The sequence below is a fragment of the Plutella xylostella genome, chromosome 23, assembly GCF_932276165.1.
Source record: "Plutella xylostella chromosome 23, ilPluXylo3.1, whole genome shotgun sequence".
Taxonomy (NCBI): domain Eukaryota; kingdom Metazoa; phylum Arthropoda; class Insecta; order Lepidoptera; family Plutellidae; genus Plutella; species Plutella xylostella.
The window spans coordinates 4447058-4461640 of record NC_064003.1 but is presented as its reverse complement, the minus strand read 5'-3'; the positions used below and the strand labels follow the sequence as shown (position 1 = coordinate 4461640).

At 39.4% G+C, this 14583-nt stretch overlaps 1 protein-coding gene and 1 long non-coding RNA gene across 2 annotated transcripts; both read right to left on the bottom strand.

Annotated features, from left to right (window-relative positions):
* Positions 1-294: 294 nt before the first annotated feature.
* Positions 295-9516, bottom strand: LOC105381544 (E3 ubiquitin-protein ligase Mdm2). Its single transcript, XM_011551296.3, has 6 exons — positions 9294-9516; positions 8617-8662; positions 7283-7357; positions 5047-5171; positions 4562-4747; positions 295-995 (listed from the first exon to the last, which is right to left on the bottom strand). Exons 2-6 carry the CDS (start codon positions 8642-8644, stop codon positions 462-464), a joined length of 948 nt encoding a protein of 315 aa, XP_011549598.2. The 5' UTR covers positions 8645-8662; positions 9294-9516; the 3' UTR covers positions 295-461.
* LOC125490390 lies at positions 2700-3730 on the bottom strand. Its single transcript, XR_007267652.1, has 2 exons — positions 3494-3730; positions 2700-2934 (listed from the first exon to the last, which is right to left on the bottom strand). It is a non-coding gene; the product is annotated as an uncharacterized LOC125490390 (long non-coding RNA).
* Positions 9517-14583: the final 5067 nt, after the last annotated feature.

Sequence of the window (14583 nt, the reverse complement as noted above, 5' to 3'; positions counted from 1 at the left end):
CTTTGTATTAAACATTTTTAGAAGTATCTCTGAGATTACAATAAACTAAATGAGAAAATCAACAATAATTACTTACTTTAAAATTTAAATTACTTAAGGTACTCATAAACCTATGAACATAATTATCTTTTACAAACAAAAATTTTAGTAAGTCAAATAATAAAAACTTTTTATAGTCGGTTAGTTGCCACTGTGTACATAATTATAAATAAGTAAACATAAATTCCATTTATATTTTACATGGAAACTAAATAAAAACCAAAAACTATCCTTTCTAAACTAAAAAAATGGCGAATACGGAAAAGAAAAATTAACGTATCCAAGCTGATATTTTATGAACAAATGTACAAAGCACTTATCGTTACATAGTAGTGCTTAATGAAAAGAAATGAACATAAACCACATTTCCTTTCTGAGATATTCATTTTTACCCTATTATTTCTCATCGCCAGTTATAGTTTTTACATAACTACAGCTTTCAGAACATTACTAACTTTACAATTACAGATGGGGCAGCGTTTGGCCTTAGACCACACTTTGACGGCGCATTTGTAGCAGCAACATATATGGGCTATGCGACCGTGCACGAAAACCCCCGATTTAGGTTCAGAGAAGCAAATAATGCACAGATTATCTGTGGCACTCTCCTTCGAATCAACGACAAAATTATCTATCGTTAGCGCCGGATCACTGACCGTTTTTACGAGAGGCGCTACGTCTTTCCTGAACCTCTTTCGTTTGACGGTCCGTTCTATGTCCGTTTGGTCGGAGTCAGAGTCGGACTCGGCCCTGCGTTTGAGGTCGAGCCTGTAGGGGTGTGAGGGGTGGGGGCGGGAGTCCTGCGAGAATGTCAGCTCCTGGCTGGTGGCGTCCGTGCCTACCCCCGAGTCGGTCTGGGACAGCGTGTGAACGAGCGCGCCCGCGTCAGTGACGTCACGCGATTGTTTACCGGAGTTCTTTCGTTTCGGTCGCGGAGGGAAGAAGTTCTTACGTACCTAGAATGCAGGGTAGGATTAATGTTTGGGTTAAAGTTGGTGCATTGGGTGATTCAAACTCTTTGACAGGTTATATTTTGCGCCTCTTATGGATAATATGATTGGAATTATATTTTACAAGATATTTTGTATATGAGCTTGAATCACATAATGCTATCAAAGACTCCATGTATCCATTTGTACATTAACTATACATGAGTCTCACCTCAATTTTCATGAAATCTATACATAAGTATACCAAGCCATAAATAGGTAATTCAATAAAATACATACCTACTTTAAATAACTAAGTATATATGTAAAACAAAATCATTTTTTCAGTCAGAGTATGTCTAGATAAGAAATTACCTAACAAATTATGACTAACATTGTTATTAGAACCATAAATAAGCAACAATAACCATACGGTTTACACCGGTCAGAAAACTTAAAAACACTATAAAATAAAAGGTGCAGTCAACAGTAAAGTAGATTTTCATTACCGGTTTTCAGAATGAAGAATTGAGTTAGTAAATGAGGTCAAGGTCAAGTGTTCTTTAATAAATAAATGGGTAAATAAATAGAGAATATACATCATTCATTCATCATCAGCCCATAGGCTGTTTTTTACAGCATGCGGATTTCATCACGCACGCTGGATAGCCGCTATTTTCCCGCGCATATTCGTAATTCGTATTCTGTCATGAACACCGCACGCTGTTAATAACAGCCTTATTGACTACTGGACAAACGACTTTCCAAAGAAGCGCCGCAATACACGCACTGCCTTCAGGCCTGTCAGTGCTAAAAATAGATTCGCACGGAAGACACCACCTTGAAATGTTGGTCGGTACAGTTGGTGTTACGGTGTCTAGCATGGTAGACCACCGTTCTACAAAAGCCTATATGTAATCTATTTGTCCTTACTTGGCATAAAAGGTAAACAATCTTTGTGTGTCTTTTTAATCAATATATTATTTAACAAGTAAACTACAGCTAACATAAATGGTTTATTTACTAATTTAATAATTATTGCTAGTAAGTATTACATTGGTTGTTATGATTTATATAAAAACCTAGTTTTTAAATAAATTCAAATAAAAAGAAACGCAAAGATTGTTTGCCTTTTCTACAGTAAGAATGAATGCAGTATAAGGAAATGGCAGTGCTAAAAATAGGTTCGCACGGAAGAGACCAACTTGAAATGTTGGTCTGTAGGTGCTACGGTGTTTAGCATGGTAGACCACCGTTCAACAAATGCCTAAGGAAAGGGTAGTGCTGAAGAGACCTACGTTAACCGGTTGAATTCCGTGAAATCAGACACAATAAAAATCTATTGTGTCTCGAGCGACGCGACGTCGCGCTTTCGGGAGCTCACAGGTTAAAATGAGGTGTGTGTTGTTCTGATTACAACAGGTTGTTATTCCTCGCTTGCATTGCAGTAGCCGGCGCTGTCGCGCCGTCAGGCACACATTCACTAGCAACTAGCCTTTAACAGCGCTGCGTCTGTCAGATCCATGCAGGGTATGACCGATTGCAGCGCTACTGAAAGACTGGATCTAGGTACCCGTGACAAGCTATATTTACCTTAAAGCGCACTGCGCGCACCGCCGCCAGAGCTCCACTGTGAAGAGTCATCACTAGAAACTTTAAAAAGCGCTGCTAAACTATCAAGCATCTGACTGGTTCAGAGATGGTATGTATGCGGTCTGCGCTAACAGTCGCGTCGGTTGACGTAGTTATATCTATGCAAGTCTATTTGCTTGACTAGTAGTGATTTGGTACGCCCGGTGGCGGCGACCGACGAATTATGGGCTTGCAGGGACGCGTTCAGTGCTTCGCTGACAGCGTCAGTTCGCCGTCAGCGTAGCACTGAATGCATTTTTGCAACGCGACGGTCAGCGCTGACTATCAGGACTACGGTCAAGATCTAGGCACCCCTGACACATGACATATTCACCTTGAAGCAGCTCTGGCAGTACCGGTACAGCGGGGTGTTATTCTGCGCGCCGCACTGCGCGCACCGCCAGTAGTCGGGCAGCGTGAGCTCGGCTTCGCTCCCGGAGCTGGTCTCCTCGGAGTCAGCAAGCACCAGGTCGCCGTCTGATGACCTCTTAACAGCGCTGCTAATCTTTCAAGCGTCTGTCAGGACCATACAAGGTATATGTCAGATTGCAGCGCTGTTTAAGGATTGTTGACTATGAGTGTGCCGATGGTGGTACGATCCTGGAGGATCCATATCTCCATGATAGGCGTCTTTATTAGGTATAAAATGAATACTCACCTTAAAACACCTCTTGTAGTATTGATAGAGCGAGCGTTTAGTTAAACTCAATACAGACGGTCCGCGTGCAAATTTCAGATTCAATGCAAATCTGCAATTTGTAGTTGAAGTTAAAATTGCGTCCGTATCTCTGCATTATTCACGGCGCACCGCCGGTAGTCATCACTAGCAACTTTGGATGTAGGTACCCTATTCTGTAGAGCGGGGTGTTATTCTGAGCGCCGTGGATATTCACCTTGAAGCAGCTCTGGCAGTACCGGTACAGCGGGGTGTTATTCTGCGCGCCGCACTGCGCGCACCGCCAGTAGTCGGGCAGCGCGAGCTCGGCGTCGCTCCCGGAGCTGGTCTCCTCGGAGTCAGCAAGCACCAGGTCGCCGTCTCATGACCTTTAAACAGCGCTGCTAATGTTTCAAGCGTCTGTCAGATCCATACAAGGTATATATCAGATTGCAGCGCTGTTTAAGGATTGTTGACTGTGAATGTGCCAATATGGTGGCACGATCCTGGAGGCATACCTCGATGATAGGTGTCTTTATTAGGTACAATACTCACCTTAAAACACCTGTTGTAGTTTAGATACAGCAAGCGGTTAGTTACACTCTATACAGACGGTCCGCGTACCAACTGCATTATCTGAATTTGCAGTTGCAGTTGCAGTTAAAATGGCGTCCGTATTTATGCAATATTCACCTTGAAGCAGCTCTGGCAGTACCGGTACAGCGGGGTGTTATTGAGGAAGTCGGTGAGGAGGCATCATATCACTAGCAACTGTGGATGTAAGTTCCCTATTCAGTAGCATCTGTAGAGCGGGGTGTTATACAACGGGCTGTGGATATTCACCTTGAAGCAGCTCTGGCAGTACCGGTACAGCGGGGTGTTATTCTGCGCGCCGCACTGCGCGCACCGCCAGTAGTCGGGCAGCGCGAGCTCGGCGTCGCTCCCGGAGCTGGTCTCCTCGGAGTCAGCAAGCACCAGGTCGCCGTCTCATGACCTTTAAACAGCGCTGCTAATCTTTCAAGCGTCTGTCAGGCCCATACAAGGTATGTCAGATTGCAGCGCTGTTTATGGATTGTTGACTGTGAGTGTGCCGATGGTGGCACGATCCTGGAGGCATACCTCGATGATAGGTGTCTTTATTAGGAATAAAATACAATACTCACCTTAAAACACCTCTTGTAGTATTGATACAGCGAGCGGTTATTTAGACTCTATACAGAATATCTGCGTGCAAATAGCAGATTAAATGCAAATCTGCACTCTGCAGTTGCAGTTAAAATGGCGTCCGTATTTCTGCAGTATTCACCTTGAAGCAGCTCTGGCAGTACCGGTACAGCGGGGTGTTATTCTGCGCGCCGCACTGCGCGCACCGCCAGTAGTCGGGCAGCGCGAGCTCGGCGTCGCTCCCGGAGCTGGTCTCCTCGGAGTCGGCAAGGACCAGGTCGCCGTCGTCGCGCACGCATACCGAGATGACACGGGTCTTGATTATGTGCTGGAATGAGAGGTGGAATACGTATTATAGTTTTGGTAAGCAGGACAAAGTTTGAAATATTATTTTGATTATTTTTGCTTGCCTATTTTATAGCTTTAATACATCAAGTACCTACACTTCTGATGCACTGGAAATGTGCTGTTCTGAAAAACAACATGGCCTGTTTCAGCTACTATCAACCGTCTATCTAAGGCTTTGTCACCCATGCATCAGAGTGCAACAATAAATCTCTGCTACAAACTACTTTCAAGCCTTGAGTTGAGTATTTTCATGTAACATTATTATTTAATGGTACTCACATCGCTTTCCCCGGACGACTCATCCTTGACAGGTCCATCCTCATCCTCGGGTTCGGTGACGGGCTCGAACTCCGCCCCGGATTCCTCCTCGAAGCCGTCAGTGTCGGATGTGTCGCGAACGATATCTAAGAACATGACAACAGTTAGCAAAGAGTCCACAACACTAGTAGTGCAACCTTTTTGTTGTTACATAAAAACTCTTCGGTCCAGCCAGCCAGTGTGGAACCTCCTTTGTGGTCTCGTGAAGGTAGCATTCGCTGAAGCCAGGATCTTAATCATAAATGATTCTTTATGGTAAATTTTTTCCCTGTTTTTTTAATGCTCTTATCTTTTTTTAAATTTTTATGGGCTTATGTTTTGTTTTCATTAATGTCATTTGACTTTTTTGTTATTTTTTTCATTCCATTCTCTCTATGGTTCTCTTTCTCATTGGTTCAATTCCTTTTTTAATATATTTTTTTATTAATTCCTTCTCTCTTTTTTTCAAATTTTGTGCAATTTGCTTACAGCACAACTAAAGTATCTAATGCTTAATTAATTACACAAAATACTTAATTACAACAAAATAATAATATAAATGAATAGTCTTACATAGTACAACATCTGTCTCAAAATGCCTGACGCAAAAAATGCATGCTTAGATAATGATCTCACCAGTACAGGAATAATAACTAGCCAGTACAGGAATAAGAACGACATAATTATGTTCCTGTTCCTTTAGCTACCCAGTATGAGTCATGCTAAATAAATGATTAATGATGTGACTATAGATCATTGACTGTGATAATCATCAATCTATGAGAGTGTGTCTATGTGACGTGACGACTCGGATTTCACATGATGGTGACAATTTATAGTCACTTTTATGAACATTCAATATCATGCAAATGTGATGCCAGCATATCACTCTCGGTCAGGCATTTTGAATATTAACCGTAACTTACCAAACACAGGATAATACAGATAAGTACTTATTTGCACTAATTAATCAATTGTTTACTTGGAAAATATTTCTCATGATCAATTATTTAAAATGCCATTTACAGAAGGTGAATGCTGTACTAAGTTATTTTAGTAAATTAATCTCCAAAACCTTTTCCAAACAAACAAATATGTATCAATTTCAGAATAACAAATCATGCCGTGCAAGTAACAGTAACACAATTTAAAATATAATTATTAATTAGTAAGTGTTTGTTAGTTAATTGTCGGGTTCCAATTCCTCAGTCTGATGATGCAGGGACTCCCTGAAGGATCGACAGGAGTCCACCATCTGACAATGTTATTAAATGGCAACATTAATAACTTGACAGAAAAAAGGCTTAAAAACTGTATTTTGTAAGTAAAGTGGAGTGGGTATAGCTCAATTGTGGTAATGATAAACACTGTAAGTAGGTAGATATAGGGACATTTAGTTATTAATTGAGGAATCTAATGTTAAATCAAAAAGAAATGGGACATATAAAAGAAAGTAGCAATGAAAAGGCTTACAAAAGAGGTGTTCAGACTCAAAGTGATAGTAAAACAGTGAGTCACCGCCGCCGAGTAGGGAGGATAATGGCACGGTATATTTACGCGCCAACAAGTTCCAACTCGAATGCACAAACTACGTCTAATGCAATGACTCAAACGGTATGCAGTTAATGTTACAAAATATTTTCGGAAAGTGTGAAATTTCCACTCGGATTACCGAGAATTTACAGCACAATAGTCTCGGATATTGGCTGTTTGCGGACACTGTCGTGGTCTCTGATAAGAAAAATGATTTAAGCGGAAGTTATTCGCGAGTACCGCGACTTCCGTTCGTATCTCGATAGGATCTATACAGTCATCTTAAGATAGATAATTGTTTTATTAGTTTATAATTAAATAGCAACATACTTGAAAAGAAATAAATGCAGCAAATTGCTATGCCGCATTAAGTAACAATTATATCAAATAGTCAATAGTCGGTGTTTATTTGGGGTATTGAACATAATCTAAGAGCACTTGCGATTTATTTAAGCAGCCTCTATCTTCGAGAATGTTGAGACCACTAATCATAAGTATGCAATGCAATAATGAAAAAAAAACTGTAGGTACCTACTTATAAAATTTCAATAATAAATAAAAAGTCAAAAACAACACACAACAACCTTAAACATGCAATCAACATACATTCATAAGAATACCTAATAAAATAACTAATAATAGACATAAAATTAGTTTTAGGTAAATTCAATAGTAGGTATAATACCTGTTTCTCTCCCTTGAATGCTGAGGACACTTTCGATTGAGTTGCGTCTGCTTCCTGTGCTGATCCAATGATAATCTGAAACAGTTTAGGGAAAAATATTTAATTATTGTATTTTGATAAATTTTATTAATAACTGTAATATGTCAATGTAAAACTGAAAAGTGCCATTAGTCACGAATAGAATTCTTTGAACTGATGGACTTAATGCCTTTTTTATTAGTTAAGACAAATACGAAGGAAATGAATAAGTACACAAACATAAATATTTAACAGTGTTGATTCTGAAAACACAAAAAAAATTGTAAGCTAATAATTTAAGGGTCTTGACAGCACTAAAATCTGAATTTATACCTTCATAATCAACATCATTACCCATACAGAAACAAATTTTATTTATAGGCTGTACCTTACCATTGATAGTTTGAGCTTGATATCACTTTTATTTCAGTAATATTCCTTTGTATAATTTAATCTTTAAATGATAATCATAATCACATGTTTATACTGATTAGCCAGTTTGGCAGTCAACTCAGCTGCTAGTGACATGGCTTTTACTGTTGCATTAAAGGTTCTAGGTATGATTCCTGGCCGCTGTTTTTCATATGGTCCCAAAAGTACAAGTAGAGTATTATACATACTGGTTGTAAATAATATTATAAATTATTATGTAAGCACACTGCTATCACAGTGTAATTTCCATAAGTTTTTCAGTTCAAACCCAAGGTCAAAAGAGCACTTTGTAAATAAATAATCTTAGATTCAAATTCATCATCATAATATTTCAATTTTAGGATGTATGGTTGTTACAAATAAACCTTTCATTATGTTTAAAAAACTTTAATTACTTATGTTTTCTTGTAGTGCTGCAAATTTATATATTTTTATTACTTTACAATTTAAACTTAGAATTTAAATTTTGCTCTTATGATGTTAGGAAGACTGCAACAAATATGGGAGATGGGAAATGGTCCCAGTTTAGGAAGGGAGTTTGGACTGGCAATATGCAAAATTATATCATTTGAGTCAGCCAGATACTCACAGACAATAGAATAAAATCATTTAGGTATTTTATAATTTTATAGTAACTTTATAAAATGGTTCCAACCACAGCAGTATTGGAATGTTTTCACAACTACAGACTTTTCCTAAGAAAGTACAGCATTTTTATATTGGGAACAACTGCACTGAATGTGACTTGTAAAAAAAACTATGATTTCATAAAATGAATTAAATATTTCCCTTTTATAACTAAAATGTTTATCATCACATGCTTCTGTCTATTGTCATGTCAGTCAGGAATCCAATATGTGAGTGGATAGTTATAATTTACTCACCAGAAGCAAAAGATGTAGCTGCTGCCATATCTTTCCAGCGTGTCAACTGCAAGGATTTCATACATAAAATAGATGGAAATGAAGCAGTATTGATAAATTGCAAGTGTGTGTTATGAAAAGCAATAACCAATCTTATCATCAGATAAAAATGCCTCTAGGGATTTAATGCTAAACTTGTTCACGACACTTGATTGTAAGAAATAGCCTTGGGTGGTAAACTTAACAACCATCAGGTCTGAATATCTCTGAAAGTGTTGTGAACTTGTAACAAGTCAATACAAACATTATTTTTTTCATGTTAATTTGGGCTTAATTTAGGTATTTTGTCTGTATATTCACAACAATATAATAAAAACACCTAGGTTTTAGTAAAGAAAGTTATATTTATAAGTCTATTTTGAACAGTAAACCATTTAAACTGGCTAGGTCACCAAGAAATATGTTTACTGTAATACACACTGATAGTGACACTTATTACCATAGGCCCATGTTTTATGATAAAGTGATGCATACTCACAAATCTATGTGTGATATCTTAAAGAGATAGTAAAGTGAAGTAAAATATAGCGTAAATAGGATATAATAAGACAGTTGCTAAGTTGTCCACGGACTGGTATTGTAATGTAACCTTCTAAAGTATGCATTAATGTTTATAACAAACAAATGGTTGTACTTACATTGAATCCTTCGTGTTGGTGTGTAAAAAGCGAAACTTAATCGAAGTCACAAAGTGATTTCGAATTTGGTCGCCACACGAATGGAAATTGTAGTATTTCAGCACAAGATAACTACTGTGCTAGGCTTGTGTAGTAGTGGGAATTTTATCTTTTTTTAGTAAACTTGATTTGACAAGCTTCGCATTTTGTCGTCAGTTGGCCGCTTTTTGTGACCGTCAATTTCAGTGTTACCAGAAATTAGAAATAAAATAGAGAGTTTTACCTAAAAATAAAACTTACCTATTATTTTTTCATCAATATCCGGAATCCATCTTGAGTCAAGCGAGTGTCTTTCAGTCTTACCTGGATTCCGGATATTGATGAAAAAATAATAGGTAAGTTTTATTTTTAGGTAAAACTCTCTATTATTTGTTTTGTATCAATATCCGGAATCCATCTTGAGTGATGTGTTTGTTATCTCCTGGTGTTTGTTGACGCTATAATGTGTCAATTAAAACAATATTGGTTTTATTTGTTAATTTTAATGTTAATAATTTGTATAATCCGACAATTAATGTGATTCTTAAACAATTTGCTAAATAGTAACATGCATATTGATTCAATCAACTCATTAACTTTAGAATTTATCGTACAGGCTGGAAGTAGTTTGAAAGGGAAATAGAATCATTACCATTCCTTTCGGCTGTCTCAGCAATAATTTCTTTTTGGTAATATTTACGGAAAGTATGTTCCTGTTTCCAATTGCCTGTCTCTAATATTTTATCAATTGGGAATTTTTCAAGCCAATTTAATGAAGCTACAGCTGATCGTACACTTCCTGGCGGAGCCTCTATGCCGGCGTCGCGCAGCAAGGACTTCACCCATCCTCCAAGGACAGTTCTGGATGCAGGCTTAGGCTCACCTCTAGCGGTTATAAATAAATCTTTTAAATTACTATCTTGACGCCTAGGTTGAGATAAAATAATAATTTTTCTAATCCAATAAATAATATTTAAATTTTTTAATGGATGTTCTCTAAGCCTCCACCCAGATTGCCTGTAGTTAACATTATCTGTTTTCGACCCAAATTTTGGCCATAAAACTATAGCATTGCCTTCATCTACTAAATTGTCTGTATCAATAGTTAGAAGCGTTAAGTCGTGAACTCTACGTCCAGAAGCTAGAAGTAACAAGGTTGATGTAAGCCTTGAAACTTGATATAAACTATTTTCATTAATTATACCACAATTTATATAGTTAATGAGGGTTTTCGGGTTCCATATTGGTGGTTTAACAGGTTTGTTTTTGGCAACAGATATAGCTTTCAACATATGTTTTACAAAGAAGTTTGAAGACAAATCAGTATTTGAATTAATATTTGTAAACGTAGAAATGACCGATTTGTGTACTAGTATAGTTTTATATGCCAAACCTTCATCACAATGCAGGTGGGCGAGATAGCGTGCTACTTGATCAGCACTAGGATTCTTAAAGTTGATTGTATGATCCCCGCACCATCTCCTCCATCTCGTCCATGCTGGCTTGTAAGTATTAATGGTAGACGGACGCCAACTGCTCATTAGAAGTTGCTGCTCTTGTTCCGTCCAGTCGGAAACTAACTCTTTCCACCCAAAATCAGCCATGCCTCCAGACACAGGTCCTGCACTTCCGGTGGGTGTATTCCCGTTCTCGTGTCGATGAGGCTCTGCGGTAAGTCTAGAATCTGATAGGGTACCTGTAGCGCTCGATGCTGAAGATCTGCTTTCCAGAATACTTTTTTCCATTTCGGAGCTATTAGAATGTATCTGCCCTTCGCATGATTGAGTTGAGTTAGAACTCGGGGGATTAAGTTCGGGGGCGGGAAAACCCAGGCAAGTCTGTAGTCCCACTGATGGCAGAACGCATTGTGTCTCTGTGCGTGGTGATCCTGCGGGTCCATTGTCACGTACCTTGCAACGACATGTGCGGTTTTCGAGGCAAACAGATCGATATCCGGTATTCCGAACCTCTGGAAGATTCTTGTCGTGGCTGGTGGTAACAGGTGCCACTCTGGGCACGTTTTCCCCCGGGACAGTGCATCTACTACTGAATTGAATCTGCCTGGAAAGTATTGAGCTGTTAGGGAAATGTTCAGCCGATCGAGAAGCGCCAGTAGTTGCTGTGTCTGCTGGAGCAGTTTCTTTGACTTTGTTCCTCCTTCGTTTTTTATGTACGACACCACGGTCCGATTGTCCGTTTGCAATAGAATCTGAGCATCCCTGAGTTGGTTTTCTTCCTGACTTATTGCAGCGTAGACCGCGTACATCTCTTTCCTGTTCGCGTGCCATGAGCCCTGTTGTGGTGTCCAAGTACCTGCTATTTTGGCGTCTCCAATCTGCGCTCCCCAGCCGATATCCGAAGCATCTGTTGTCAGTAGGTGATCTATGCTCTTGGGGTGTATCGGCGTTGATTGGCCTATAGCCGCCATCCACCATAGCATTTCTGTGAGAACTGGTTGTGGAATGCTCACCTTGCGATATGGGTGTTGTTTCGGCAATTGTCTGCTGTAGTATTGTATTGTACGGCAGTGCAGCCGGCCACGAGGTGTGACAAAGTTGGCGAAGTTGAGTCTCCCCATTAGTGATTGATACTGTTTTAGGGACCAACTGCCTTTCGACATCTGCATCTGTAGTACTTTGCGTAGCGTTAAGCACTTTGGTTCCGACAGGGACTTTGCGTTGCGTTTTGTATCCCAAGTAATGCCCAGAAATTCGAGGCACTGTGTCGGAACCAGCACAGACTTGTCGAAATTGATGCTCCAGCCTAGGTATTGCATCAAACTCACCGTGAACGATACGTTGTCTCGTAGCTCCTGTTCTGATTGATTTGCTATCATAAAATCGTCCAGGAAGACCACACATCGGATGCCCCGGGCCCTTAAATACTCCGCTATCCAGTTGGTGAGACAGGCGAACGTTCTGGGCGCTGAGGCAAGGCCGAAGGGTAGGCAAGTCATCTGCAGTAGTTTTTGGTTGTAGATGAGCCTTAAAAACCTGCGATGTCGTTGGCAGATCGACAGATGAAAATAGGCCTGGCTCAAATCTAGCTTGGTCATCCAATCGCCGCCTTGTAGGAAGCTTGGCAGTCTGAAGTGGCTGATTAAATGAAATGGCTTGGTTTGTACGAACCTGTTCAGTTGTTTTAGGTTGAATATTGGCCGAAAAGTGCCGTCCGGCTTCGGGACCAAGAAGAAGGTCGACAGGTAACTCGGCGACGGCTCTGCCTCCTCCAGCACTTGGGCATCCAACATACCTTGTATTTGTAGGCTCATTTGCTTGGATGGTTTGGTCTGATAGTTTTTTATTACCGCAGAGTTTGGATATATTAGAGGTGGCTTTAGTATAAAAGGAATTGGGGCTCCACTTAGTAACCTGCAGATTCTGTCCGGTGCACCTAACCTTATCCATGCAGATTGAAATTGCTGCAGACAGCCGCCTCGAAAGTGTTGAGAGTCATTGTGAACGCTTGCCTCTCGGGGGAGTACGAGATCGAGGCTTCTTCCCCTTTTGATTATTCTTGTTTCCATTTTTTCCGCGATAGGACTGACCGGATCGATTATTAGACGTTTTTGTTTTCTTTGCGGGGGTATTTCGAAAAAATGATTCGTCGTTTTGTCTACTAGTAGAAGGTTTGGATCTTTGGTACAGGTTATCCTTGAAGTTATTTTGATGCACTGATGGACGTGAATGCGTCATTAATTTATCCACCCCCCCAATTTTTTGCAAATAACTTTGTATTAAATCGCAATCAAATAGATGTTGAGGTGTCGGTGGGATTTTTTGAAGTACATCACGATGATAATCATCCGGGATTTGTCGTAGAATAGCTTCCCGTCGTGTATTTATTAAATCTGCGCGTCGGCCACAAACTACTTGGGATAAATCATCAGAAACTTTACTGTACGCAGAATCTTTAGCAAACAATTCTTTTATCTTCGCAAACAAAGTTGTAGATGTTAAATTTGTTTCAGCGGCATTTGACCAATCCACTAACATTTGTAACGACCTTTGTAACTCATCTTTTTGCGTTAAAATTGCGTTTGTTAGACCGGCAAATGTTCTTTCCAAGAGATGAGAACGAGGGTCGTCACGTATTGCCGCACCTTCTAATCGTTTAAGCTCATCATTTACGCTAAGCTCGACAAAACCCGGTGAGGCTACATATTTCTTTTGTGTCTCGGAGAATCTTATTGCGTACCAATCATCATTTTTAAATCTTTGCAACTGTGATAGTCTGCTTAGGTGAGGGTCAGAAGCTTTAGGATAAATAGGGTCCTTCACTGTTGTCGAAAATTCCGATATTTCAATTTTATCACTACTTTCCGTTGGGCCACGCAATTCTAAATCGTTCGAGTTTTGTACCGTTTTTTCGTTTGAAATTTGTACCGTTTTTTCGGCTGCGTTTCCGGTATTTGTGACATTTGTACATGCTCCGGAAACCGGATTAGCCGCATAATTTTGAGAAATCAAATTTGTCAGGAAGGCCACTTGTTGTGATAAAAATTCAACATGTACATTATTACTCACTGCGTCCCGCTTCCTTACTTTTCTTGATTTTCTTCGGCTGGAGTCACTCTCGGATGTAGAAGCGCTAGTGTCCTCACTAGAGCTTGGTGAAGCACTCCTTTTCCGGGACGATTTAACACTTTCAACTGCACTTTTTTCACTTTCAACTGCACTATTTTCGTTCTCCATTGCTTACAGAGAGAAGATTATTTAAATTTTATTTTATTTTTTAAAATAATTATTTGGAGCGACGTGATTATTTAAGCTAGACCGATGTTCACGGCGCGAAACACGACGCTATAATGACGAAAAATCAGAATCAAGCAGGCCAAGTGCGTCATGACAGTTCCGGCAACAACACCGGTAAGATGGCGCCACTGTACGAGAGAGGAAATGCTAGGCCGACTGTAAGCGGAAAGACACTCGCTTGACTCAAGATGGATTCCGGATATTGATACAAAACAAATAATTGTATATTTTAGGCGAATAAAAATTCTATACATTAGTTCGGTAGGTTGTTGTGATACCAAAATATTATGTTGTATATATTTAGGGCGTCTTGCACAACAAAGTTAAATAAAATTAAATAGTTTTTCTCTTGCTCTAACAGCATAATGTCAGAGCAAGAGGTCATAGATTTAATTTTATTTAACTTTGTTGTGCAAGACGCCCTTAATGTCTTTTTTTGTACACTATACTATTTTTTTTAACCACTAAATACTACGTACCTATGAAAATAAAATTTAAAGGAAAAAGAAGTTATAACT